Source organism: Drosophila suzukii, chromosome 2R, assembly GCF_043229965.1.
Source record: "Drosophila suzukii chromosome 2R, CBGP_Dsuzu_IsoJpt1.0, whole genome shotgun sequence".
In the NCBI taxonomy this organism is placed as follows: Eukaryota; Metazoa; Arthropoda; class Insecta; order Diptera; family Drosophilidae; genus Drosophila; species Drosophila suzukii.
Genome location: NC_092081.1, coordinates 7,473,881 through 7,496,312, shown reverse-complemented (window position 1 = coordinate 7,496,312; position 22,432 = coordinate 7,473,881). Strand labels below are relative to the sequence as shown.

Genomic DNA, 22,432 nt, shown 5'->3' with positions numbered 1-22,432 from the left:
AAAATGTACTAAAAAGGTAAGTAACCTTTAAAAATCAATGAATTTATGCATCCCAAGTGTCCCGAAGTTTAAAAAAAACTCTTTTGTTGTTTTAAATTTAATTTATTTTAGTAAGTTTTAATTTAAAGTCTCTTTAAACGACTCAAATTTACCCAAAATTTAAAAAAAAATTTTAAACATTTTGTGGTGTTTAAATTGGAAGATTGATTGCGAATTCTTGAGATCCAACTCAAATAAAGTATTTTCTTAAAGCCGCATCAGCTCGCTTAACATTACTTGTAAATGTTACGAGTATATATACATTTTTTAAGACATTTCAGAATTTAAAATGCGATTGAATTCGGCTCAACGGTTTCCCACACACAAATAATCAATACCAATGCAGTCTGCATTGCAGACCTATTCATCAAAGGTAGGTAACACCAAAAATCCGCAGTCCCACTAGAATTATAAGAAATGTACAACAAAAACTTTCCTCATTTGATATTTATTCAATGTTGTATATTAATTCATGTAAGTTTTGAACTTAATTAATAGTGATAAACTAATGTGAATAAAATACATTTGTTTTTTTTCGTTACTGACTGACTTTTAGCTGTAGAGGATTGGCTGCTTGACGTAATTATGTATTACTTTTTAGAACTCCTTCGCAAAATCTCTTTAAAACTTAAAACTAAACTCATAATTCAGGCTAATTTCGAGAAACGAAGTGTCAACGCTATCAAAGTGAATACGTTTAAAAAGCTTGAAATGCGGTCATAAATAAATTACATGTGGGTCACTAGGTCTACAATCTACACCTAAGGAAGAGGCCAGGCCAATGGATACCGCATTCGCATCCGTTTACGACCATGTCTTGGGAACACTGAACGGTCCGAATCGCTGGTGCTTATCCACGCCCCGTACTGCGAAATAATACCGCTGGTTTTCCTGGAACTGATTCAGCGTGACGGCCATGGGCAGCAGCATTGCGTTGACATCGCCCACATGCCGCCAACTGTCCGTACTTGGCTCATGGATCGTCTCCTGGTAGGCATAGATCTGGTATGTTACACACTCGGCGAACCGTGGGCTCGTGTCCTCCAGCGTCCAGGAGATTACAATGCCGGTGTCCAGCAGATTGATCCGAATTACGGGACGCGAAGGAGGCACTTTCCAGGCGGGATTGAAGGGCTGGGCAGGAGACGAGGGCAGCGGGGCAGGATGTGAGTATCTCAAACGCGAGGCAGCCGGCGGCGTATTCTCCGAACGTATCTGCATGGTTACGTTTGAGCCCAGGGAACTTCGCTGACCTGTGGATAGATTTAATAATAAGTAAGTGGTAAGCTTTGGCCTAGTATGATTCGAACTTACCTCCTCCATTATTCTGGACCAGTTGACGGGCATTGACGCGTCCCAATTGCATTGGAGACGCTCGCACCACATTTCCTCCTCCGCGACCTCCTCTTGTCGCCGCTGCAGTCTGGGCACTCCGCTTGACCGCCGCATTGGATGCCTGGCGGAGACGAGCGTTCGCCTCGATTTGTGCCTGGGCAGCCTTTGCCGCGGCCGCCGCCGCTGCATCATCCTCGTCGGTGAGGTCGATGACCGCCTTCTCCTTGGGCTTGGCCGGCGCCAGGCTGGGCTGCTGCTGCTGGCCATAGCTTCCGGATCCCGATCCACTGCCGCTGGCAGATGACATGGGCACCGAGACCGTGGCCCCGGAAAGCGGGGGCGGCATGGGGCGCACTTTCGTTGTGCACTTGGGAACCGGCTTGGTCGGAGTTGTACCTGTGGTGGAACCTGGACCAGGTCGCGGTCTGCAATATAAAGCAATTGTCGGTTAGTAAAGTTAGATAAGTCGAGTTCATGGTTGCTTATATTTTTATAACACAACGTTAGTAAAGGTAAAATAATAGGTTGTTTCTAAAAATAAATTCTAGTGTCCTACAATATCATCAATCTGTGCACTTAAGGCACCGCAGTACTCTTACTCAGGAATTTATGAGTTCATGAGATAACAAAAAATAGAAATTAAGTCCATATTACATTCGTACATATTGCAAGCCCAGTCGGTTTCATCTTTACTAGTGCATAAAATGTTATTCGACTTTTTCGCAATCCCTATATATTCCTCAAAATCTACGTTTATTCAAACTCTGCTCTTATCAGTTCCGACCGAATTTATAGTATGTTTTTGCTTAAAAGATTAAAAAGTACTCACGTTTGGTATTGTTGCTGCTGTTGTTGTTGTTGCTGCTGTTTCTGAGAAACGTAGGCGGGGGCCGAGTTCCGGTTCCGCATGGCGGCCTTGGCCACCGATGCCGCCATGGAGGCAGTGGTTCCGGTGTGCTTGGAGGCGTGCATGGTCCTCTGACCGCCAGGCGGTGAGGTCTGCATGCGGTGAACGTTGGACTGGTTGTTGGTCTGTGGCACGGGCAGGTTGTTACCAGGTCCTGGTCGCTGGGGCGTCACCTTTTGCAGGCAACCCCTGCGCACAGGAGGCGTGGCAGTGCCCGCCGCTGCCGGGGATTGTGATGAGTTGGCGGTGGACCGAGCTGGTTGCTGATGGAGATTGGGACTCGGAGTGCCACTTGGGCCCGGACCCGAACCGATTGAGCTTGAGGATGATCCAAAGGTAGGAGGAGGCGGCCTGGACCGCATGGGCGATCGCATCGGGGAGGTGCTGGCCTTGGGAGGCGTTCCGCTGGGTGGCGCCAACATACTGCCTGCAGCATGTGACTGCTCCGGAGCAGCGACCGTCGGCTTCATGGCCTTAAACGGAATACCCACCTGAAGTCCAACTGCTCGCGTAATCCGCACAGGAGCGGTGTAGTGCGAGTTCTTAGCCTCCAGATCTTTAAGCACCCGTTTGTGCACCGTCTCCAAATCGAGGAACTGCTTGGACACCTCGGCGATCTTGCGGCGATACGCGGTCAGGGTGTTCTCGCATTTATCCAACTGCAAACGGATGTCCGCGAAATCACTTTTGACCAGCATTGCCTCGACGACCTTCTGCAGCACTAGCTCCTCCAGGTCATCGCGGGTCATGGTGTCGATGCTGCGGCGGAAGGCCTTGAAAAACTCCAGGCGCAGCGGCTTAATATCCTTTTTAGTTTCCGGGGCAGGTGTGAGGTCAATTTTGGGTTTCTCAACTTCTTCCTTTTTGGGGGAGTCTGCTTTCTTTATATGCACCTTGTCGTCCTCTCCTTCCATATCGATTTGGAGCGTGCCATCGCAAGAGTCTTCGGAGTCTTCAGTCTTAGGTTTCTTATTAGGAATCTCATTCTCCCGATCCGGACTGCTGTCCAGATGATCATGGCTCCGCTTGGTAATATCTTTCTTGTCTTCCTCCGCGCTACTGGACTTTGTGGTTGCTTCAAGTTCAGCCTCCAGTACGGGTTCTATTTTCTCATCCGTACTAAGACGCACTCGTTTTGGTGCCGACTCTTCAGAATCCTCGGCAGGCCGCAAAAGATTGCTGGAATTACTGTTGCCATCCTCGATGGCAGTGGACTTCACCTTTTTGGGGGTCTTCAGTTTCTCAAACTGATCACACGCATTGTCGGAATTGTCCATTTGCAGGTCTTTGTCCTCAACGGATTCTGCCGTGGAATCATTGGGAAGGCCTTTGGTAGTCGTTTCCTTTACGGAACTTTGAACTTCCTTTTCAAGTTTATTTTCTTGCGGTTCTTCGTCCTCATCCTCGGAAACCAGGACGACTTCGTCATCCTTCGCTTCTAATTTTTTAGACTGTTCATTCGTTGGCTCTGTGGCAGTTTCAATCTTATTTGTCTTATCCAGGGGCTCAAAGAAAATAACCTCATCATCAGATTCCGGCTCTTTGGCTTCCTTCTCGACAACAGGTTTTTCCTTAGCCAAGGGCTCCTTATTGTCATCGGTTGGCATTTCGCATATGCCATTTACCTTGGGTTCCTTATCGTCTTCTGATATAACAATGGGTTCAACCTCTGACGCTTTCTTTTCCTCGCTTTCAAGGGTATCCTTGTCCGCCTCCATTAACAAATCGTCTATCGCGGTGTCGTTCATTTCCTGGGTTTGAGTTCGAAACTCCTCCTCCACCTGGTCAGACTTTTTGGGATCTTCTGTTGCTTCACATTCGACTACCACAGGCTCCTTCTCCTGTTCTGATGGCTTGGCCTCTTCTGGTTCTTCCTTTTCCTCTTTATCTTCCGGTTCTTTTGTTTCCTCTTGCTCGTCGGGCTCAACTGCCTTCTTTTCCGACTTTTCTTTTGGGTTTGCCTCTTCCGGCGCTTCTGTTTCCTTGGCTTCTTCTGTCAAGTTGACTTCTTCCACCTCTTCAGTTACCTTTTCTGGAACCACCACCAACTCTTCAGCTTCCTTGACTTCTTCCGGCTCTTCCACTTCTTTGGCCTTTTCGGGCTCTTCTGTTTGCTTGTCCTCCTGCACTTCCTGTAATTCTGCTTTCTTGGACTCTTCGTCCTCCTTGTCAACCAACATGGGCTCTCCGTCCTCTATTAGTACGGACTCTTCTTTCTCTCCGGTTACCTTTGGCTCCTCGGTTTCTTTTGGCTCCTCGGTTTGTTTTGGCTCCTTGGTTACCTTTGGCTCCTCGTCTTCAACTGACATAGACTCCGTGGGGTCTTCAATATCTGTAATCTTTTCTTCCTCTTCCTCAGCTTGAATAGGTTCATCTTGGGCCACATCCACGGGCTCTTCTGAGATATTCTCTTCCACAATCTTTGTCTCCTGGGATGAACCTTTTTCAGGAGTAACTTCCTCGGTATCTTCAGTTTTGTCTACCGATTCCTCGACATCCGTTGGTGTTTCACATATTACACACTCGCCTGACGAGTCTAAATCTATAATGTCTGCTTTTGGTTTTTCTGGCTTATCGACTTTCTCGTCCTTAAGAATATCATCATCATCGGACGAAATCTCCTCGAGATCATTGGAATCTGATTTATTCTCGGTGTTCAGATTTTTGCTTTGCTTTGCTTTCTCCGACTCCTTTGAAGCGATGGCATCAAACTCATCCGAACTGGAAATGCTGTCTAGAGCATCCAAAAACACATCATCCGCGGAGGAGTTTACCTTTGTCCGAACTTTTTCAGTGTTATTCACATCATGTGGTTTGGCTTCTTCTTTTTCCTCGGATTTTTTCTTTTCTTCAGTTACTTCTTCAAGATTCTCTTCGTCCGGCTCGTCCAAATCATCGATTTGCTCTGTGGTTTCCTTCGTTGGAGCGGGATCTTCGATGTGTTCGATGTCTTCCACAGCAGCTTTATCCTCAGTCTCAATCTCGGAATCCAGCTCCACGCGCGCTTCGTTTTCTTTTGATTCCGATACCTCTCCTTCTCCTTCTTCTTCTTCTGTTTCTAATTCTATTTGCTCAACCTGCTTTTCGTCCGTCTCATCAGCTGGTTTCTCCTTTGTTGACGCAGAGTCGCATTCCTCGTTCTTATCGAGTGACTCTAGATCATCCGGATTCCTGGGACTACAGTCCACAATGGAGCTAATCTTGTCCAACAGAGCGTCCAAATCGCTGCCGGCATCGCGTTCCTGTTCCGATCCAGTTATCGGTTTGTCTATATCCTTGATGTCCTTACTATCGACCCCATTGGCCAGCTCACATAGGTCATCTTCATCCGCGGACGTTCGACTCGATTCGTTGACTATTGCTGTAATTAAAAGATCGATATACCCAAATCGTAGTTATCTATTACATTGATTCGCACTTACCAGGGGTGGAGACAGGTTCTACTTCACTGCTGAGGTCTGAGGATAGATTTCGCAATAAAGCGCCCTCTGTGGAGAGTTCCTTCAGCTCCATGTTCTGGCTTACTTCCATCATTTTTATAATTTTTTTATTTACCAAAGTATTTCGAAAACATTGAGCTGCTGGAAGAAAATAAGAACTTATTTTAGTATTTGACCGATGTGGCAACTCTGGCGATGACATGGCAACTCTGTTAAAATCAATGACCTTCGCGGGACCTACCACGCTAACACCACCAACACAACGCCCCCCCCCCCTTCCCCCCTCCCCCTTCCACCAGGTTTCTAAGAGATTAGCAGTCTGGTTTTAGGACTCACGAAGAAAAAATAAAAAAGTAAAATAGTACACCACATGCTCCCTATAAAAAATGTTTCCCAAAATTAGAGCTTTGTAAAGAAAGCTCTTTAAAAGCTTGTCATAGTTTTCTTTTCTTAAAATGATTAAATAAAAACTTGGGAATTATACTTTTTAAGCGGGTCTTAAGCGAATGAATTGATTCAAATTAATAAGTCCCTATCTCGAGAACTCGAGTTCATTCAAACCAACTTCCTAACACTGAGATAAGCTTAACCCGTAACCCGGGATTATCATATGTTGTTAATGTCTGATAGTGGTACGATCCAAAAAAAAACTCCAAAACCAGAAACATTTCTTAAGACGAACAGCTTTTTTTGTTTCTTTTTTCGGATTCGATTCGGTGTGTATCTACCTATAATCTAACCATGTGTTGTTGTTGTTGTTGTTGGTTGTCCCAAGCGCTCGTCGCTTTCCGAACGCAACAATAACAACACGACTGCAGCGAAAATACAAAAGCAAGCGACGATAAATATTCGTGCAAAGGAAAGAAAAGCGTGACGAATGGTGCAAAAAAGGGGAAGGCTAAAAGAGAAATTGACCTGCTACCTTTAACAAAGTGTTCCAAAACGACACATTACAGTTATTTGCATATGAAATTTTTCGGTACTAAAAGTGAGGTTATGTTGAGTTAATTGCGTTCTTAGGCGTTTATATATGTGCAAATATAAAAATAGTTTTATTCGAAGGTGACTTACAAGTTTCAACGTCTTGGGACTCGGTTTTCTATTTATTTCAATTTAGCTACACTTGGAGAAATCGAAATGACTTGAACTTCACGCCGCGTTCCAAGCAAAAATGAACGAGGTGAACGCCAAACCAGCTGACGTCGAACGGAAAAGAGAGCGAAAGAGCAAACAGCTGAGAGCGGTAAAAGCGAGAGGGGCGTATGGGAAAGTGGCAGGGAGATAGCCGGCAGGAGGGCGTGGCTCGGGATGATATGATAAGATTCGGTTTTGTAATTCTACCCGAAGTCCAAGGAAATCACTTTCCCCATCATTAACTTTGCCCTTTCGCAATAACTAGGGCAAAGTAACTATTAGCAGCAAATGTCCCAATTCTCTTCAGCAAGTTGGCAGTTCTCATTGGTATGGTAGTTCATAAATTTTAAAACAATAAATATATGTAAAAAAAAAATCAAAAGGGGGATGGTATGAAAATCAACCTTAAGCAAGAAGGGATCTTCATTGAACAAAACAATGTTTGATAACAACGCAAAAAGCCAAACGTGTAATAATAACGCAAATAGAACGCGTTTTGTTGCTAGCAAGCGGGAGGGTAAGATGCGGACGTAGGCTGTTAGAGCGAGACGACTGTATGGTCGTTACTTAAAGAGGGGAGAATAATTAAAGTAAAGACGATTAAAAATTATACATTTTTTAGTTCAACTAAGGTGCTAACCAAGATTTCTATAACCATTACTTAGGAGGGGGCAATAAAAACGTACATATGCAGGTAGAAGGAGGCAGAGGCTGGAACGAAAAAAAAACCAAAAAAATACACCTTGCCGAATAAAAAAACTTTCAAAACTTTCTGAACTTAGAATCTAGAGTCCGTCCGTCTGGTCTTTCCGAAAGATGCACTTAGGACCTTGGCAGGATACCGGTTTCATATAGACTTGCGGAGCGAGCGGGACGGACAGAGAGAGCGGACGGAGAGCAATTGCGAGAGAGAGCAAGAGGCCAAACATATATACACGTGGCTATATATATTTGTCTGTATGTAGGAATTGAATAAAGTTCGCGTAGCGCCGAATACCACACGACAAAGATACAGCAGCAGGGCAAAAAGCAACAACTACAGCAAAAAGCAAACGAAAATTGAAGCGTCGTTATGCTATATCTGCTGGTTGAAAGCTAAACCCGGGATATGAGCTCTATTTGGGGAGTTGGTCCTACGAGCTAGGGTTACAGTATCAGAGGATTACGACCTTTTCTGATGAAATTTTTTTTTATAGATTCCATACCCTACCCATACCTACCCGCATGCATACTAATGCAAATGAAGATAAATGTACCTTTTGTTTCTTTTGCAACCAAAAGTGACTAACAGATGTATCATCTCAAGAGTCCGATTTTTTTTGCATGCATATGTTTGAGCCTGCGTTGGGCGCTATGTCTATTATAGCTGTCTCTCTCTCTCTCACACATTTACACAGTACGCCCGTTTTAGCAACGCAGTGTCTGTGTGAATTTGTATGTATACCAAAATGTGCATGTGTGCGATTTTGCACCGCGCTCACATTCTTTTTAGGTTACGTATCGATTTTGGTGCAGAGTGAGGTTAGGTCGAAAAACATCCAAGTTTTTCGATATATTACGAAACCAAGGACATTTTTGAAATCCCCTTAGCGCCCTCTACAGTTTTCTGTTATTAGGTTTTCCATAGAAACACAACCCCGAAAAAACTAAAACCAGCAAGCTGCAAGCGAAAGCAAAGCAAAACGGAGCAACGTTTTTATTCACCTATTGTACAATTTTATGTTTTCAGGGTTGTCAGGTTTTCGTTATGACTGAGCTATATGTTATACTAAACGCATTATGTCCTAGTTAGTACAACTAAAATGCAAAATTGTGACCTTGTTGCCTAGCAGGGTTGCCACCGGCAGGAAATGTTATTGCGCTGCTATAGCTTGCGGTCAATTGTCACGTGGATATAGGAATCGTTTAGTTGACAATTCGGCAGTGCAATGAATCCAAATATATATCAGATTTCATATAAGTTATACGAATTGCAACCACCTGACAACCCTGAAAACACAAATGTCTTGAAAGAGACTCGAACCATATCTGACGTATGGTACCCAGCCCAAATCGAAAAAACCTTCAAAATCCTTAAAATAAAACCCAATTACAAAGTAAAACATTCGTTTTGATAGGTAAAGAACAATTATATTACACGGTGTTTTGTATAGATTAAAAATAAAACAATTAAATGAAAAAAATTTGCACTTACCTTCCTACGACCCGATAAACTCGTTTATTAACTGATATAGTCACGAAAATAATTCGAATATGACATAACCCACGTCTACAACTGTCAATTGTCAATGATTTGAATGAATTTAACAGTTTTTTGATGATTTGTTTACAATTTGCAGGCAATTCCGCTTCCGATGCCCTTAAACGATGAAGAATGAAACACAGACTAAAATCAGACAACAACAAAAGGTGCCGAAAAGAACCAGTCAGGTCACAACTGGTTCCAACGAGAAGCGCCCGTCTGCCAACAAGCGGCATGTGTAAAAGAGGTGGGACCGTGATTGTAGATATAATCTACGGGTTTTTTTTTATTATTGTTTGTTTGAACAATAATTCAACATACATTTGTATTTGATTTTAATTAATCGTTGCTTATATGAATAAGAATTACTTCCTAGTACCCCTATGGAATTTTTCTGATGAACTGGATTTATTAGATAAGCACGTTTTCATTAAATTTTGACAAATATCTCACAGTATCAATAAAATGATTTACTTAATCACATCGTCAAAAAAATATTTGACGTTGGGCACACAAATAAAAAATACTTTAATTTTTAAATTTACTTCGACTTTTTTATGGCCTACTTGTCTACTTATCTTGTTTCGGAAAGCACGTTTATTTAGTGAAATTTATATTTCATATATATATATATATATATATATATATATATATATATATATCAAATGCATTTTTACTTATATATTCGTATGTTCAAAAATTTATAACGAAAACATCGTGACCGTGATGCAAGTGTCCATCACTAATTTGGAACCAAACAAAATCATCTGTAGCATCTAGGGCTGAAAAATCGAACTAGAATTTCCTGGGAGCGGAACCAGTAGCTATTAAAGGGAACTAAAATCTGATCGCGTCTTGAATTTGTACTGGGCTTATGTACAAATAATCGGAAAATTCATTAAAATTCGTTGAAGTAAAAAAGATTAACATAAAATTCGAATTGTTACATAAAGAACCACAATATTTTAAAACATTGATAACATTTCGAGAACTAGTGAAAAGATCCAGACAGAGCCAGCCCTGAACGCCCCGTTCAGTTCCAGTTCTGGTTCCGAATCTTGTGAACCCAAGGAATGGAACCAAAATATAAACATCTGTAGATTATAGGTTAAATTGTTTTATAATAACAAATGCAGCAAGTTTTCAATTAAGATGAGCAACCTGCTGAATTTTGCTCTGCGCCAGGGCGTCAATTCCATTAAGCGGCTTAGTCTTCAGAGTTTCAGGCTGACAGTGCCGGCTATTGTTACCAAGACGCCGGTTAGTTCCACGATAAAGAGGTTCTCTTCCCAAACTGCCCCCTTCGATGTGAGCACCACGGTACCCAAGGATATAATACTCTTTAAATATGAGAACCCACGATTCTACACTATGTTAAACTTTTTCGGGATCTGTCAGTTTGTTTTCTGGACATATCTCTCACATTTCGCCTTTACGACGCTTAAAGATGCCCCCGTGGTTGAGAAACCCGGAGAGGATTTAAAGTGGTTCCAGCGCATTAATCTGGGCGAAAATAAGTACAGAAACGGCATCACAGCCTGTAGTTTCCTAATAGGTAAGCCAGTATAATCTTTGATATCTCTGAAACCCACCTAATGCTTTACAACCCCTTTAGGATATGGCATTCTGTTTGCTGTCTGGATGTTTACCCTTCGCTCGGTGCGGTTTCTCATCTTAAGGAAGGGAGGTCAAAGTGTTTCCTTTGTCACCTACGGACCTTTCAACCGGAATCGTATTATGACAGTGCCTTTAAAGTGTGTTTCCGCCGAAGAGTCCCGAAACTTGGCCAGGGTGCAACTACCCATCAAGGTCAAGGGCAAGACCCTGTACTACGTTTTGGATATGCGCGGCGAGTTCCGGAATCCCCAACTGTTTGACTACACGGCGGGTTTGAAGCGCCGCATTTAAACGCGTAGTTGTGTTATTTTGTAACTTATTATTTGTAAATAAAGATGTACACTAATTAAAATTAAACGCCGGCTTAGTAGATGGGTTCTGGTTTCTGGGTGAGGAGCAGTCCAAAGCGCTTCTTAATGGTGAGCCTCTGGCGAGAGTACTTGTCCTCCGGCGAAAAGCGTGCTGGGTGAGCAGACAAAGTGGGGCGACCATCCTCAGTGCGTTTCTGGGAAATCAACAAGTTATGAGTTCAGAAGGTAAAAAATATAAGTAATTTTAAGAACTTACCTTCAGGGTGTAGACACGGTCCCCGTTCTCGTTAATTGTGTACATCAGATACATTTTAAGTGGGTTTTTTTAAGTTTGTTTCTCGAGTTAAAAGAAGTGGTAAATAAAACACGTGTGGCGTGCGTTGGAGTATGTGACCGTATAGTCCAAAAATAAACCCTAAGTAATCTAGATAAATTTAATCTCTGGGACTTTAGCGGTGTCTCAAACCTTGGTATAAAACTTGTCTGTGGACTAAATGTATCGATTAGTTTCCATCTCTAAAACTGATTTTAATAAATATTATTTGGCGGACTTTTGTAAGCAATGTCGAATAAAGTGGATAAACTGCACAAACAGGCTTTACGAGAGCAACAGAAGCGAATTAAACCAGGAGAATGCATGAAGTATGTGCGTATGATTATAGATGCCGGATTTATGGGCATTCCCATGGGTCAGGAGATGCTACAACAATTAAATTCCACGGATTTGAAGTACGAAATCAAGAGCTTGCCGGTGAGCCACTGCATTCTGTGGGAACGCAATGTGGGCCAGCAGACTATTGCACTGGGAAGCAGCCCCACTGGCTTGGATGAAGCCTGGAAACGGGAGAACCAAGTGGTCCAGTGGCTATCCGAATCCAGTTTCCAAAAGGCTGTTAAGGATCAGAGTCTTGTTTGCCTGGGACCCAGGTTACAGGCCTCTTTTCCGGATTGCCAGTACACAATAGCCTTACCAAAACTTCGTCACAGCAAACAAGGCAGTTCAGCAAACCAGGATGCTTTGATAGAGATGCAGTTGCTCCAGGAACTCCACATAGAGCAGTTAAATAAACCCGAAAGCCAGGAGTTCTTGGCCCTACTTCAGCGATATACAAAAGCCATAGCTGAAGCTCCCTATAAAAAACAACGCAACGAAACGCTAGGTGGTTTCAAAAAGTACCTGGCCAACGACAAAAAGCAATGCGTCAAAGTGGATCAGGGAAATGGTTATGGACGTCTCTGGCAGCAGCACCTGAATCGATTACCCATGGTCACGCTGGAGGTGGCCGAATCAATTATAGCCCAGTATCCCTGTCCAAAGAAACTCATTGATCACTTCGCCAGTGATCCCACGGCTGTTCAAACTCTCGCCGATATGAAGATCAAGCGATGCAATGGACCTCAGCCTCTTCACACCGAAAGACGCATCGGAAATGTTCTCAGTAATAAGCTGTATACGTTGTACAATTCTAAGGATCCCAACACTCTGATCTAGGCCTAGAAACTACTATCTTTTAAATAAAAACAAATCACTTCTTAGCTTTAGAATCTGCTCATATATATTAGCTTCCTAAAGTATGTACAATTAGAATTAAATGTTAAAGTAAGAGCTAAATATTTTACATTATTCTTCTCATCGTATAAGGTATAATTTAAAAATCACAATGTTCCTATACACATAACTATGAATTCAATTAATTGTTGTTTGCACACCTGAAGAATTGATAATATGTCCGATCGAAAGCCGGAACTCTGTGAACATTGGATTGGATTGGGCGACGATGATGAGAGTGGTGAGTGAAAAACTGCAGTCCGTACTCTAAAGAGTGGCCAGAATCCGAGTGAATCCCAGGCAGGCGGAGACGATGGTCTGCCCAAGGCCCCAGATCATGGCGTATATGGGCGACATGGGCAGACTGGAGGCGCGATGCACGAAGGCAATGACCGCACTGCTGATGATGCCACTCGAGGCAGGCGACAGGAATCCCATGACCAGGATCAGGATCGAGAAGAATCGCCCGAACTTGTGTTTCCGCAGTGTGACGAAGGCCACCAGGGCGGCGCAGGTGTGGATGAAAATGGAAGAGAACAGGGCCCACAGAAAGACATGGTACCACATTTCGCGAAAGGTATTGAGACGCGCCTGCGACCGGAGACCCATCACATCGGCGATGGTGTCCAGTTCATCGGTGTCGTCGGAAAACATAGCTAAAACCGTGTCTAATGGAAGTTTACGTGGGATGCCTGAATACTAGTTGCTAGTTATTGCTTATCCGTTGGTCAGTTGAGTGTCCAGCCGCATGTCTGGTGGAGACTCCTTTCTTATAGCATGTATCACCCGGAGTTCAGGGCTCTAATAAAAAGAAGAATAGATCTATAAAAGTTGACCTTTTGGCATTTGTTTATACTCACGCCCACACATGTGTGCTATAGACCACACCCACAAAACATTGGTCGTACTTTACAGCCGTAATCAATTTGTAGTTCTTTCCAGTAGCTTGATCCTATATAGCATGGTCTTAACCTCCGGTTAGTGCTATATTTTAGCAATTGTTTGGTTTATTTTTCTTTCGGTCAACAATCGATTGGACTTTCGTCACGGCACTCAATTTGCCTTTGTTTGGCGGCAGTGAATCCTTAATCCATCTTAAACATCAAGTTATTGGTCGCGAGCAGCCATTACTGCACATTTTGAGCAAAACAATGCACTTTTTGTTAATTTAATTAAATTTTTAGTGTTTTTGCTGCGAAATACTATAGCAACGGGAATGGAACGCTTTGGGAACGGGCCAGTTCTGATAAGCAGTCAGCTGTGACTCATTTGGGAACTAGTTCCCGCTTAAATAATAGAACTATATTTAATCTTTATAAAAGGACGAGCCTATAAAGGGTGATCTTCCTATCAGAAAAGCATAAGTTTTAATAAATAACAGCCAATTAAAGTTAAATTTAATTTAAAAAGTTACTCAAGTTAAGCTTACTTATCGTTATCGAGCTATTGTTATCGAAGAACCAGTTCCTCAAGAACCATCTTAGCACAAGTGACAACTCTGCAACCAATCCATAAACAAAAAAAATTTTGTGTAAACTGAAAACAAAAGCAGAAGTTGAAAAGCAACTTTTTAGAATATATAATTTGGATCTTTTATGATTTGTTAGGTTTCTGTTTTGGAGAATGGGATGCTGAGGAGCCCCTGAACAGTGTAAGTCGTCCTGCAGCTATGACACATTTCTTCCGATGTACATATATGTAACTGCATCCATATATATATATACATACATATATGTATCCTACGCACTCTCGGCATTATATATATGTAATGATATATGTGTGCACCGCCAATCTGAGAATCGGTTTAAGTTAAAGTTAAAGCCTCCAATTGGGTACACACATATGTACATGGCTACATGTACGAATTGTATTTCCACTCAGCATATGCTTGCGAACCGAGATTAATTAAAGGTCCCCCATTGCAGACTTCATATACTTCGAGCCCCCACAAAACCAACGACGCATTTAATCAATGTTCTCCAACGGATTGCCGTGCAATCTGTCGTTTCCGAGCTGTCTCAGTGTTCCCAAAGACGAGATCGGTAATGAAGAGCTCCTGCCATCCAATATGGGGACTCGCGAGCCTGTTATACTCAATGTCTATGATATGGTATGGTTATCCCTATCCCTATCCGTATCCCTAGTTATATCCTATCTAAATATTGTTATTTTTGCAGTACTGGATTAACGAGTACACCACCTCTATTGGCCTGGGCGTATTCCACTCCGGCGTAGAAGCCTTTGGCACCGAGTTCGCCTACGGCGGTCATCCGTTCCCCTTCACGGGGGTCTTCGAGATCTCGCCGCGGGATCACGACGAGCTGGGCGATCAGTTCCAGTTTCGGCAGAGCATCCAAATCGGCTGCACCGACTTCACGTACGAGGAGGTGCGACGAATCGTCGAGGAGCTGGGCAATCAGTTCCGGGGCGACCGGTACCATCTCATGAACAACAATTGCAACCACTTCTCGGGCTCACTAACTCAGGTGAGTTTGTATGGTTAACCTCAGATCGGCAAACTTTCCATTAATACTTGAAAGTTGATGGTATTTGGGTGGTTCCGAAACCTTTAGAGATATGAAGACCACATTTGGGGTGCGCTGATTAATGATTCATCGAATGTCAGATACCGTGAGTTACAACCTAAATATTGTGCCGTGAATCACTTTAATTAGGATCAACCCATCAAATTCTTTACTCGTCAGATGTTCAGTTCAGGGTATGGAATATTTCATGGTTGTTAATTTATTTTTCTGTAGCAAACGACCTTTGAGTTAGATTTAATTTGCGAAATAAACATAAGAGTACAAGTGAAACCAAAATGTGGACTTAGAACCTGATTAACATATACAAATGGCAGGTAACAAAACTTACACACAACCTTTTTATCCATTCTAGATACTTTGCGGCCAAGAAATACCCAGCTGGGTCAATCGTTTAGCGCATTTCAGCTCCTGTGTGCCATTTCTACAAAGATGTTTGCCAAAGTAAGCCTTCTAAAGTCAAATAAAATCTAGTTGAAGATTATTAATATATATTTCCATGGGTTTCTAGAGAATGGCTGACACCCAACGCCTTGCAGCAGAGCATTACCACAATCCAAGAACGCGAAGACTCCGACAACAGTCCCCTTTGAGACGTTACCTGACCGAGAATATGTCACTTGGCGACACACAAGCGATCATAGTTCACATCCAATTGCAGTCCTAAGACCAACATTGTTAATTTACACAGAGCGAAATGCCGGGTTACTCACGTCACGTCACATCAATTTCCAAGCCAACAATGCCCCCAAACAAAAAGCAACAACTATTATTAATAGACTTAAATTAGGCGATATACATACTTTCATAGAGCATACCTACATAGAATCATTATTATACATACATGCGAAGTGACTAAATTATTGGCTATTGTAATTTGTATTTGTAATATGACTATTCAGAATTAAGATATTATTAAGTGGCCGGTAAATTTAAGTAGCAGGCGCCGTTCAGCAGCAGTGTCATTTATATAGAATTTTAAATTAACTACGAAAGACATCGAGAAATCATCATTAGGCACTTGCTAAAAATTGTACTAACAACAATACCGCAGACATATTGGTGAAACGATATCAAAATGTTGCCCAATTTACTTGTTTACTTTTGTCAGCGGTGGGAATTTGGTTTTTTTAAATTCCCACCAAGCATCTGAGCTCGATTATTGAGATGATTTCCTGGTTGATTTCGTTTACACCATTATACAGAGTTCATAAGCCGCATGTCTATCAAAACACCAAAATGATCTGTTATCAATAAATATATGTACTTGACATTCTGATATTTACACATGCATAAATACTATTATTAAACATTTTTAAAGAAAAATATATTTTGATCGAAAACATTCGGTTGGGTTTCATTTTTGAATGAGTGGTTCCGGGAATCTTTAGTATATGTTAGAAGATTCTAGTAGCCACACAGTCTTCTCAAGATTTCCGATTTAAAGCGATATTTAATATTTTTCTAAATATCATCCTAGTGATTGTTCATTTTAAAACATAACCTTAAATAAAAACAACCAATTTTTTGTATAACTTTGTATTGTATTTAGGTATTTTAGATTTATCAATTGGAAATAAGTTAACTTTTGCTTCGTAGTTTATAACTTGAATACGATTAATATAAATATGTTAGGCTTAGCTATGTACAATGGGTGCTTTCGGGGGATTACCAGACTCAAACTAGACTCGAGACATTGTTGTAGAGGCCAACGGCTGACACCTCGTCAAGATCGATGTCGTTGGGTGCCAGGCTGGGATGTGGCCAGTTCCTTGGCCTGGGATTTGGATGGGGCGGGACAATGGCCTGAAAGGTGGGCGACTGAATGGGCCTGTAGGTGACCGCACCCACATATTCCGCTTGCCTCAGATGAGCATTTGGTAGAGGAATCCTTTCCACGTATGCATCTTCATTGCGATAGAAATTCGCATTTGGTGCGTAGCCGGAGTGTATCCTTCTCTGTGGGTTTTGCGGAATCGCTGCACGGTGCGGCAGTTCATGGAAATAGGCATCTTTGGGTATGTGTCTTTCCGGCAGGCCAAACTGGGCCTGGGCGGTGTTCCTGTGGGGAATACTATAGGTGGGCGAGGGATTTGAAGAGGTGGCCTCTATGTGCTGGAAGTTATTATTCAGGCGGGAGTGTGATCTTGCCGCAATCACATTTGCCGTCTGCGAGTCCTGCCGATTGGTGTCTATGGTGCTTTGCAGCTGGGCCACCATATCCCGAACTTGTCCGGCATTCGGCTTCTTCAGACACTTGATCTCACTGTTCCGGATCTCGACCTTGTTCATATTTTCGTTGCCATTCTGCCTCACTTCCGTTTCCTCGGCATACTCCATGATGGGATTGGAGTAGAACAGGTTCGACATGACGGGATAGTTGTCCTCCAAGCATAGGGGTTGCCGTTTCATCAGATTCGAGATTCCAGCTGCCTCGCTGGCCTGCTCCTTGTAGAGCAACTTATCGCCTCCAATCCCCTCGGCACTTTCGTTGATTGCGGCCTCTTCCTTTCCCAGATCCGCGAAGGAGGCATCTTTTCTAAGGGCCTTTATCACGGAATTCAGCATGTTCTCGCCTCTTCCAATCCTCTGGTAGTACTTGTGGTAATCTGGCTGCGGATTGCTACCCGTAGGAGAAGCCTCCCAGTCCCAACTGTTGGAGTTCTGGGAGGGATTGGATGTCTCACTTGAGTTGGGGTAGCGCCGCATTACATTGGTGTACTCATCGAAGTTGGGGCTGTTAACACTTTCCTTATCTTCCCTAAGTTGGGCGGATTCGGCTCTGGGATGGGGCTTATAGGGCGGCGATAGCGACGATAGCTGGTGCTTGCTCTCCTGCTCACTGTCCCTTTCCATGATCAAGGTGGTTTTCTCCAAAAGAACTCCCAATCTTTCGGATACTTTGAGGAAATCCAGTTTGAGTTCATCAAGCTTTGAGTGTTCTAGTTGTTGTACTTGCTCCTCTGATTCAGCCTCTTCTGGAACCTGCTCCTGATCATTCTCTTCTTGTTCTTCCGCCTCTTCCCTAGCATCCATAGAATCTTCATCGCTGTCGCTCTCCAGTTGAGCCTCCGCTGATCTATGTACTATAGCTTCCACCGCCTGATCTTCAAGTACATCCACACTCCTGGAATTGGTGAGCCTACCACCACCACCATCGTGGTTGTTTTCCAAGAGCTCCAGACTGCGACACCTGGAGAGTGTCCTTTCGATCCTCGAATTCCTGTTCTGCTGATCGAAGGTGGATCGCATGGGTTCCCCTCTCCTCAAGAATTCGCTGAGGTGCTGTCTCTTGCTCTCGCATCTTAACCTATCCTCGATCATCGTCCTCGTGAGCTGTTCAATCTGATCGTTCGTTTTGATGGCCAATGCCTGAACTTTGTGACCCAAACGCTCCTTGGTCTTGTGGACATACTTCTTCAAGCTCTTGCGATTGCAATTCAGTTTGTTTTCAATATGCCTGAAGAAGGGACCGCAGTAGCAAGTGTTGCCCACGCTCACAGGACCCTTGTGAATGTGTCCTGCCAAGTCCAGAAAGTACTGTTCACCCGGTTTCAGCGGCTCCTTGGGCAGAGTCTCCAGTTTCGGTGAGGGAAAGGCGCGCGGATCGGGAAAGTAATGACATCCATAGGGTGACCAGTTGATTCCCTTGTCCACCACATCCCTTTCCCGATCCCTGTCCCTGTCCGATCTGCTGCCACCCTCTTTCGATTTCTCCTTGCGATTCCGTATCTTCTTCGGCGTGTTCAGGATCTCTATGATCTCGCGATAGTTCTTCCTTATAGCTATGTGCATGGGGCAATCGCCTTGGGCGTTCTTGATGCCCAGACGAGCATCCGCCTCGAGCAGTATCCTCGTGAGCTTCCTGCGACCCATGGCGCAGGTGATGTGCAAGGCGGTGTCACCATTGAGATTGGTTTTGTTGGGATCGCAAAGGGCGGAGAGCAGGATGCGGGTAACTCCGGCATGTCCATATCTGCAGGCAGTGTGCAGCGGAGTATCGCCGTACTGGAAAGGAGATTGTAGAATGTTATAACTAATGGTCATATATGATCCCTTCTTTACTGACATTATTCTGGACATCGGGATCGGCACCGGCCAACAGAAGTTCCCTGGAGCTCTGATTATGCCCGTTTTGGGCGGCCAAATGCAGGGCGGACAGGCCCTCATTATTGGCTATACTTAGAGCACTATTGTGTAGGGCTTCGATGGTCTGGTGGGCCACCTTCGCCCTGCCCTTGTTCTTCTCCTTGTCCTTGTCTTTGTCCTTCTGCCCCTTTCCTGGTTTTCCAACCCCCGAGGAAGTGGGTGGTGTTGGCGGTGAACAGATCAATTTCACGCAACGACTGAACCCTCGACTGGCGGCCTCATGGAGCGGGGTATTCCCCTGCAGGGACTCCCTGGCCAAGCGGTCCGCATTGCTGAACAGGAGACCCTCCACCCGACGATCATCCCCGGCGGCCACCGCCTCGTGCAGCGAAGTCCAGTTGCTGGAATCGGGCTGAAATGGGGATATTTTAGGGTAATCATGGTAGTTTTAAGGTCGTAAACTCACCCCGCAGATGGCATTCGGCAGAGCTTCCTGTTTTGGAATGCGGGAGGATCCATGCTGCATTGTCTATGGGTAATATTTAGAAAGAAATTTTAATTTAGCTTAATTTGCAAACGATTTTAATTATTATAAAAGATAATTCACCGTCATTTGTTAGATTGCATTTTAATTTTCATATATTATATGAAAATCAATCAAATAATAACAGGTTCAAAAGAATCCAAGAGAAAATCATTAAAAACCAGTCAAATCAAGACTAGACAACTACTTTACACAGTGAAAATTTTTTGAACTGGGGTCTTAATTTTGATTATTTCACATCTAAAAAAAAAGAAGCACATTAAATTTTTGTTAACTTCTTTAAAATATAGAAAAGTTTCAGAAATTTGAAAATGTAAGGTATGTTTTGATATTTTTAATAGAATAGTAAGTGGGTTAACTATCATGTTATAATTTTATGACTTTTGAGGGTAATTAAAAAAGCTTCCGGTTCGAAATAATCTTTATAATGATGTCATAGAGATAAACTTGACCTAGGATCATATGAACATGATCTTTGATCTTCTATTTTTTTCTGTGTATGCGCATGTGTGTGTGCTTCACGTAATGGCGTACCACGTAGTAATTGCAATTACAAACAAAAGTGGGAGTTGACAAGACTGTTTTGAGAAAAGGTTTGAAATTTCAAGAACACTCTTTTGAACATGGGCACAAACATATATCATCTTTTAAAAGACACACGCATTATACAAAAACATATATGGTTTCTTCTTTATTTAACACCATTACATAGAATTCCTAGGCCTAAAAACCAGGTATGAAGTGCGCCTTGGTTTTCTTTATTCCCAACTCACTTTTCACTAATTTCGATTCTCGATTTCGCGCCGTTATTTACACATTGCTATTCGCCACTCCCACGTATTTACACATGCTATTCTCTGGTCTTTTCCAAGGCCCGAAACTGCGCTATTTTGCCAACGTTTAGTGGAACGCCCAGAGTTAATTTGGCTTCAAGCCAGGCCTAAAAAAGAGACTAAAAGAAAGCCAATCACAGGCAAAATTGGCAACAGGTTTCGAGGCAGAGTTGCCGTACTGTCAGCAGCTATCGTTACAACCGATAGTTGGTCTAATTGGCGCACTACAGTACGGTCACACTAGCAGGGAAACCAATTTTGTTTGTCATCTCGGCATTCTGCGTTTAACTTTTCCAATTGTTTTATAGGATCTTTAAAAATGGCTCTGGCTGAAATCTGCAAGATAAACAATGCTCCTTACATGAAGCCCACCGCCTGGTCTTCAGAGGATGCGGACGACGATCTAAAAGTGCTTAACTGCAATCTGGCCAATCCCTACACACTGGCTGCTCCGCCATTCGAGAATGTGAGTTTCTTGATTCTTCAATTCTTCTACGGATTTTACTATATATTCGCTACCCCTGCAGCCCCTTCACAACCTCAACCAGATCCAGGCCAATGCCGACAAGACCGGCATCAAAATCGACTTTGATCACGGCACCACAACACTGGGCTTCAAGTTCAAGGGCGGCGTTCTCCTGGCCGTGGATTCCCGTGCCACCGGTGGATCGTACATTGGCTCCCAGTCGATGAAGAAGATCGTGGAGATCAACCAGTTCATGCTGGGCACCCTGGCTGGTGGCGCCGCCGATTGTGTGTACTGGGACAGGGTCCTGTCCAAGGAGTGCCGCCTGCACGAGCTTCGCAACAAGGAGCGCATCTCGGTGGCCGCCGCCAGCAAGATCATGGCCAATATTGCCCACGAATACAAGGGCATGGGCCTGAGCATGGGCATGATGCTGGCCGGTTACGATAAACGTGGTCCTGGTCTGTACTACGTGGATTCGGAGGGATCCCGCACTCCTGGTAATCTGTTCTCCGTGGGCAGTGGATCGCTGTACGCCTACGGAGTGCTAGATTCCGGCTACCACTGGGATCTGGAGGACGAGGAGGCCCAGGAGCTGGGACGCCGAGCCATCTACCATGCCACCTTCAGGGATGCCTACTCCGGCGGTATCATTCGCGTGTATCACATTAAGGAAGACGGCTGGGTCAACATCTCCAACACCGACTGCACGGAGCTGCACTACAAGTACAAGGAGCAGCAGCAGGCCGCTAACTAGAGTTTGGATTAGGGGAATATAAGATATTCTATAAAACGAAGTTTGTAATTCTTGGAATAAATCAACATAACGTAGACTGTTTTTTTCACTTAATATTGGAAAGTTTGCATTTCAGGGAATAAATAAACATACTGAGGGGGCTTATATAGTCTAAGTTTCTTTCTGTTCCTTCTTCTGCTGGGAGATCATCTGCAGGGTTTCCTTGTGTCGTATATCCGCTCGTTTTTGCTTGAACGTGCGCTTTCCCTTCTTGGTTTCTACTCGCGTCCTTCGCAGGACACCGCGTTCCATGGCCTTTCGAAGTTCCTGCTCGGCATCCAAATGCGCGGGAATGTGTATCTGCCGGATCATGCGATTCCGCACCATGAAGTGATCAAAGGGATGTTGACCTCCGTTGCGATCAATGAAAACTGCATGGATGAGTTCGCATGTCATGTGCCCATCGGCTATATCGATGATTCCGGCCACGGAGGTCTCATTCTGCAGATCTATGAGCACGGAATGGCCCTGCAGCATAATGGGCCAGCAATTCAAGGTGTTGGACACCATATACTTCTCCCGCGAACTGAACTGCTGCATTGTCGCTACAAATTTAAAACTAATTTTTTTGCACAAGCTAGCAGAGC

At 43.7% G+C, this 22,432-nt stretch overlaps 9 protein-coding genes and 1 long non-coding RNA gene across 14 annotated transcripts; 5 read left to right on the top strand and 5 right to left on the bottom strand.

Moving 5' to 3' along the window:
* Positions 1–468: 468 nt before the first annotated feature.
* wde (Fibronectin-III type domain-containing protein windei) lies at positions 469–9,221 on the bottom strand. Of its 4 annotated transcripts, none has more exons than XM_017074211.4 (5): positions 9,050–9,221; positions 5,704–5,862; positions 2,204–5,642; positions 1,354–1,799; positions 469–1,292 (listed from the first exon to the last, which is right to left on the bottom strand). In XM_017074211.4, exons 2-5 carry the CDS (start codon positions 5,813–5,815, stop codon positions 844–846), a joined length of 4,446 nt encoding a protein of 1,481 aa, XP_016929700.3. In that variant the 5' UTR covers positions 5,816–5,862; positions 9,050–9,221; the 3' UTR covers positions 469–843. The 4 variants fall into 4 exon arrangements, with proteins under 4 accessions (XP_016929700.3, XP_016929701.3, XP_036669062.3 ...); XM_017074212.4 differs by having other exon boundaries at positions 5,704–5,859; positions 9,050–9,220; XM_036813167.3 differs by lacking the exon at positions 9,050–9,221 and adding an exon at positions 6,793–6,811.
* Positions 8,662–9,637, top strand: LOC139352544 (uncharacterized). Its single transcript, XR_011603762.1, has 2 exons — positions 8,662–8,972; positions 9,195–9,637. It is a non-coding gene; the product is annotated as an uncharacterized lncRNA (long non-coding RNA).
* Positions 9,638–10,146: 509 nt separating this feature from the next.
* Positions 10,147–11,071, top strand: LOC108008605 (transmembrane protein 223). The gene is made up of 2 exons (XM_017072484.4): positions 10,147–10,652; positions 10,713–11,071. The coding sequence occupies exons 1-2, from the start codon at positions 10,250–10,252 to the stop codon at positions 11,003–11,005; spliced, it is 696 nt and encodes a 231-aa protein (XP_016927973.2). The 5' UTR covers positions 10,147–10,249; the 3' UTR covers positions 11,006–11,071.
* Positions 11,014–11,435, bottom strand: Nop10 (Nop10 ribonucleoprotein). Its single transcript, XM_017072485.4, has 2 exons — positions 11,282–11,435; positions 11,014–11,219 (listed from the first exon to the last, which is right to left on the bottom strand). The coding sequence occupies exons 1-2, from the start codon at positions 11,333–11,335 to the stop codon at positions 11,079–11,081; spliced, it is 195 nt and encodes a 64-aa protein (XP_016927974.1). The 5' UTR covers positions 11,336–11,435; the 3' UTR covers positions 11,014–11,078.
* A 98-nt stretch (positions 11,436–11,533) lies between these two features.
* Positions 11,534–12,704, top strand: mms4 (Methyl methanesulfonate sensitivity 4). Its single transcript, XM_017072298.4, has one exon. The coding sequence runs from the start codon at positions 11,588–11,590 to the stop codon at positions 12,515–12,517; it is 930 nt and encodes a 309-aa protein (XP_016927787.2). The 5' UTR covers positions 11,534–11,587; the 3' UTR covers positions 12,518–12,704.
* Positions 12,556–13,228, bottom strand: LOC108008445 (transmembrane protein 170A). Its single transcript, XM_070995071.1, has one exon. It carries the CDS (start codon positions 13,226–13,228, stop codon positions 12,842–12,844), a length of 387 nt encoding a protein of 128 aa, XP_070851172.1. The 3' UTR covers positions 12,556–12,841.
* An 824-nt stretch (positions 13,229–14,052) lies between these two features.
* On the top strand, positions 14,053–16,462 carry LOC108008430 (deubiquitinase DESI2). The gene is made up of 5 exons (XM_017072280.4): positions 14,053–14,225; positions 14,500–14,684; positions 14,752–15,060; positions 15,473–15,561; positions 15,629–16,462. The coding sequence occupies exons 2-5, from the start codon at positions 14,547–14,549 to the stop codon at positions 15,708–15,710; spliced, it is 618 nt and encodes a 205-aa protein (XP_016927769.1). The 5' UTR covers positions 14,053–14,225; positions 14,500–14,546; the 3' UTR covers positions 15,711–16,462.
* Positions 16,463–16,640: 178 nt separating this feature from the next.
* Positions 16,641–20,702, bottom strand: dgo (ankyrin repeat domain containing protein 6 diego). Of its 2 annotated transcripts, none has more exons than XM_017072254.4 (4): positions 20,524–20,702; positions 19,673–19,735; positions 19,187–19,618; positions 16,641–19,125 (listed from the first exon to the last, which is right to left on the bottom strand). In XM_017072254.4, the coding sequence occupies exons 2-4, from the start codon at positions 19,730–19,732 to the stop codon at positions 16,795–16,797; spliced, it is 2,823 nt and encodes a 940-aa protein (XP_016927743.3). In that variant the 5' UTR covers positions 19,733–19,735; positions 20,524–20,702; the 3' UTR covers positions 16,641–16,794. The 2 variants fall into 2 exon arrangements, with proteins under 2 accessions (XP_016927743.3, XP_036669197.3); XM_036813302.3 differs by lacking the exon at positions 20,524–20,702 and adding an exon at positions 20,459–20,476.
* Positions 20,703–20,801: 99 nt separating this feature from the next.
* On the top strand, positions 20,802–21,880 carry Prosbeta5 (Proteasome beta5 subunit). The gene is made up of 2 exons (XM_017072246.4): positions 20,802–21,049; positions 21,111–21,880. Exons 1-2 carry the CDS (start codon positions 20,903–20,905, stop codon positions 21,804–21,806), a joined length of 843 nt encoding a protein of 280 aa, XP_016927735.2. The 5' UTR covers positions 20,802–20,902; the 3' UTR covers positions 21,807–21,880.
* On the bottom strand, positions 20,840–22,426 carry Lsm10 (U7 small nuclear RNA associated Lsm10). Its single transcript, XM_017072247.4, has one exon. It carries the CDS (start codon positions 22,383–22,385, stop codon positions 21,957–21,959), a length of 429 nt encoding a protein of 142 aa, XP_016927736.3. The 5' UTR covers positions 22,386–22,426; the 3' UTR covers positions 20,840–21,956.
* Between the last annotated feature and the right edge of the window lie 6 nt (positions 22,427–22,432).

What these genes read in the sequence shown, in the direction of transcription:
- dgo (XM_017072254.4), bottom strand. Translation starts at nt 19,732, where the DNA reads ATGCAGCATGGATCCTCCCGCATTCCAAAACAGGAAGCTCTGCCGAAT. An exon ending in TGCCGAATGCCATCTGCGGG is followed by an intron (nt 19,619 to 19,672) that starts GTGAGTTTACGA and finishes TCCCCATTTCAG; the next exon opens with CCCGATTCCAGCAACTGGAC. An exon ending in ATCCCGATGTCCAGAATAAT is followed by an intron (nt 19,126 to 19,186) that starts GTCAGTAAAGAA and finishes TCTCCTTTCCAG; the next exon opens with TACGGCGATACTCCGCTGCA.
- wde (XM_017074211.4), bottom strand. Translation starts at nt 5,815, where the DNA reads ATGATGGAAGTAAGCCAGAACATGGAGCTGAAGGAACTCTCCACAGAG. An exon ending in CAGCAGCAACAATACCAAAC is followed by an intron (nt 1,800 to 2,203) that starts GTGAGTACTTTT and finishes TTTATATTGCAG; the next exon opens with ACCGCGACCTGGTCCAGGTT. An exon ending in GGTCCAGAATAATGGAGGAG is followed by an intron (nt 1,293 to 1,353) that starts GTAAGTTCGAAT and finishes ATCTATCCACAG; the next exon opens with GTCAGCGAAGTTCCCTGGGC.
- Nop10 (XM_017072485.4), bottom strand. Translation starts at nt 11,335, where the DNA reads ATGTATCTGATGTACACAATTAACGAGAACGGGGACCGTGTCTACACC. An exon ending in ACCGTGTCTACACCCTGAAG is followed by an intron (nt 11,220 to 11,281) that starts GTAAGTTCTTAA and finishes TTGATTTCCCAG; the next exon opens with AAACGCACTGAGGATGGTCG.
- LOC108008430 (XM_017072280.4), top strand. Translation starts at nt 14,547, where the DNA reads ATGTTCTCCAACGGATTGCCGTGCAATCTGTCGTTTCCGAGCTGTCTC. An exon ending in TACTCAATGTCTATGATATG is followed by an intron (nt 14,685 to 14,751) that starts GTATGGTTATCC and finishes TTATTTTTGCAG; the next exon opens with TACTGGATTAACGAGTACAC. An exon ending in TCTCGGGCTCACTAACTCAG is followed by an intron (nt 15,061 to 15,472) that starts GTGAGTTTGTAT and finishes TATCCATTCTAG; the next exon opens with ATACTTTGCGGCCAAGAAAT.
- LOC108008445 (XM_070995071.1), bottom strand. Translation starts at nt 13,228, where the DNA reads ATGTTTTCCGACGACACCGATGAACTGGACACCATCGCCGATGTGATG.
- Lsm10 (XM_017072247.4), bottom strand. Translation starts at nt 22,385, where the DNA reads ATGCAGCAGTTCAGTTCGCGGGAGAAGTATATGGTGTCCAACACCTTG.
- LOC108008605 (XM_017072484.4), top strand. Translation starts at nt 10,250, where the DNA reads ATGAGCAACCTGCTGAATTTTGCTCTGCGCCAGGGCGTCAATTCCATT. An exon ending in AGCCTGTAGTTTCCTAATAG is followed by an intron (nt 10,653 to 10,712) that starts GTAAGCCAGTAT and finishes CAACCCCTTTAG; the next exon opens with GATATGGCATTCTGTTTGCT.
- mms4 (XM_017072298.4), top strand. Translation starts at nt 11,588, where the DNA reads ATGTCGAATAAAGTGGATAAACTGCACAAACAGGCTTTACGAGAGCAA.
- Prosbeta5 (XM_017072246.4), top strand. Translation starts at nt 20,903, where the DNA reads ATGGCTCTGGCTGAAATCTGCAAGATAAACAATGCTCCTTACATGAAG. An exon ending in CTGCTCCGCCATTCGAGAAT is followed by an intron (nt 21,050 to 21,110) that starts GTGAGTTTCTTG and finishes CTACCCCTGCAG; the next exon opens with CCCCTTCACAACCTCAACCA.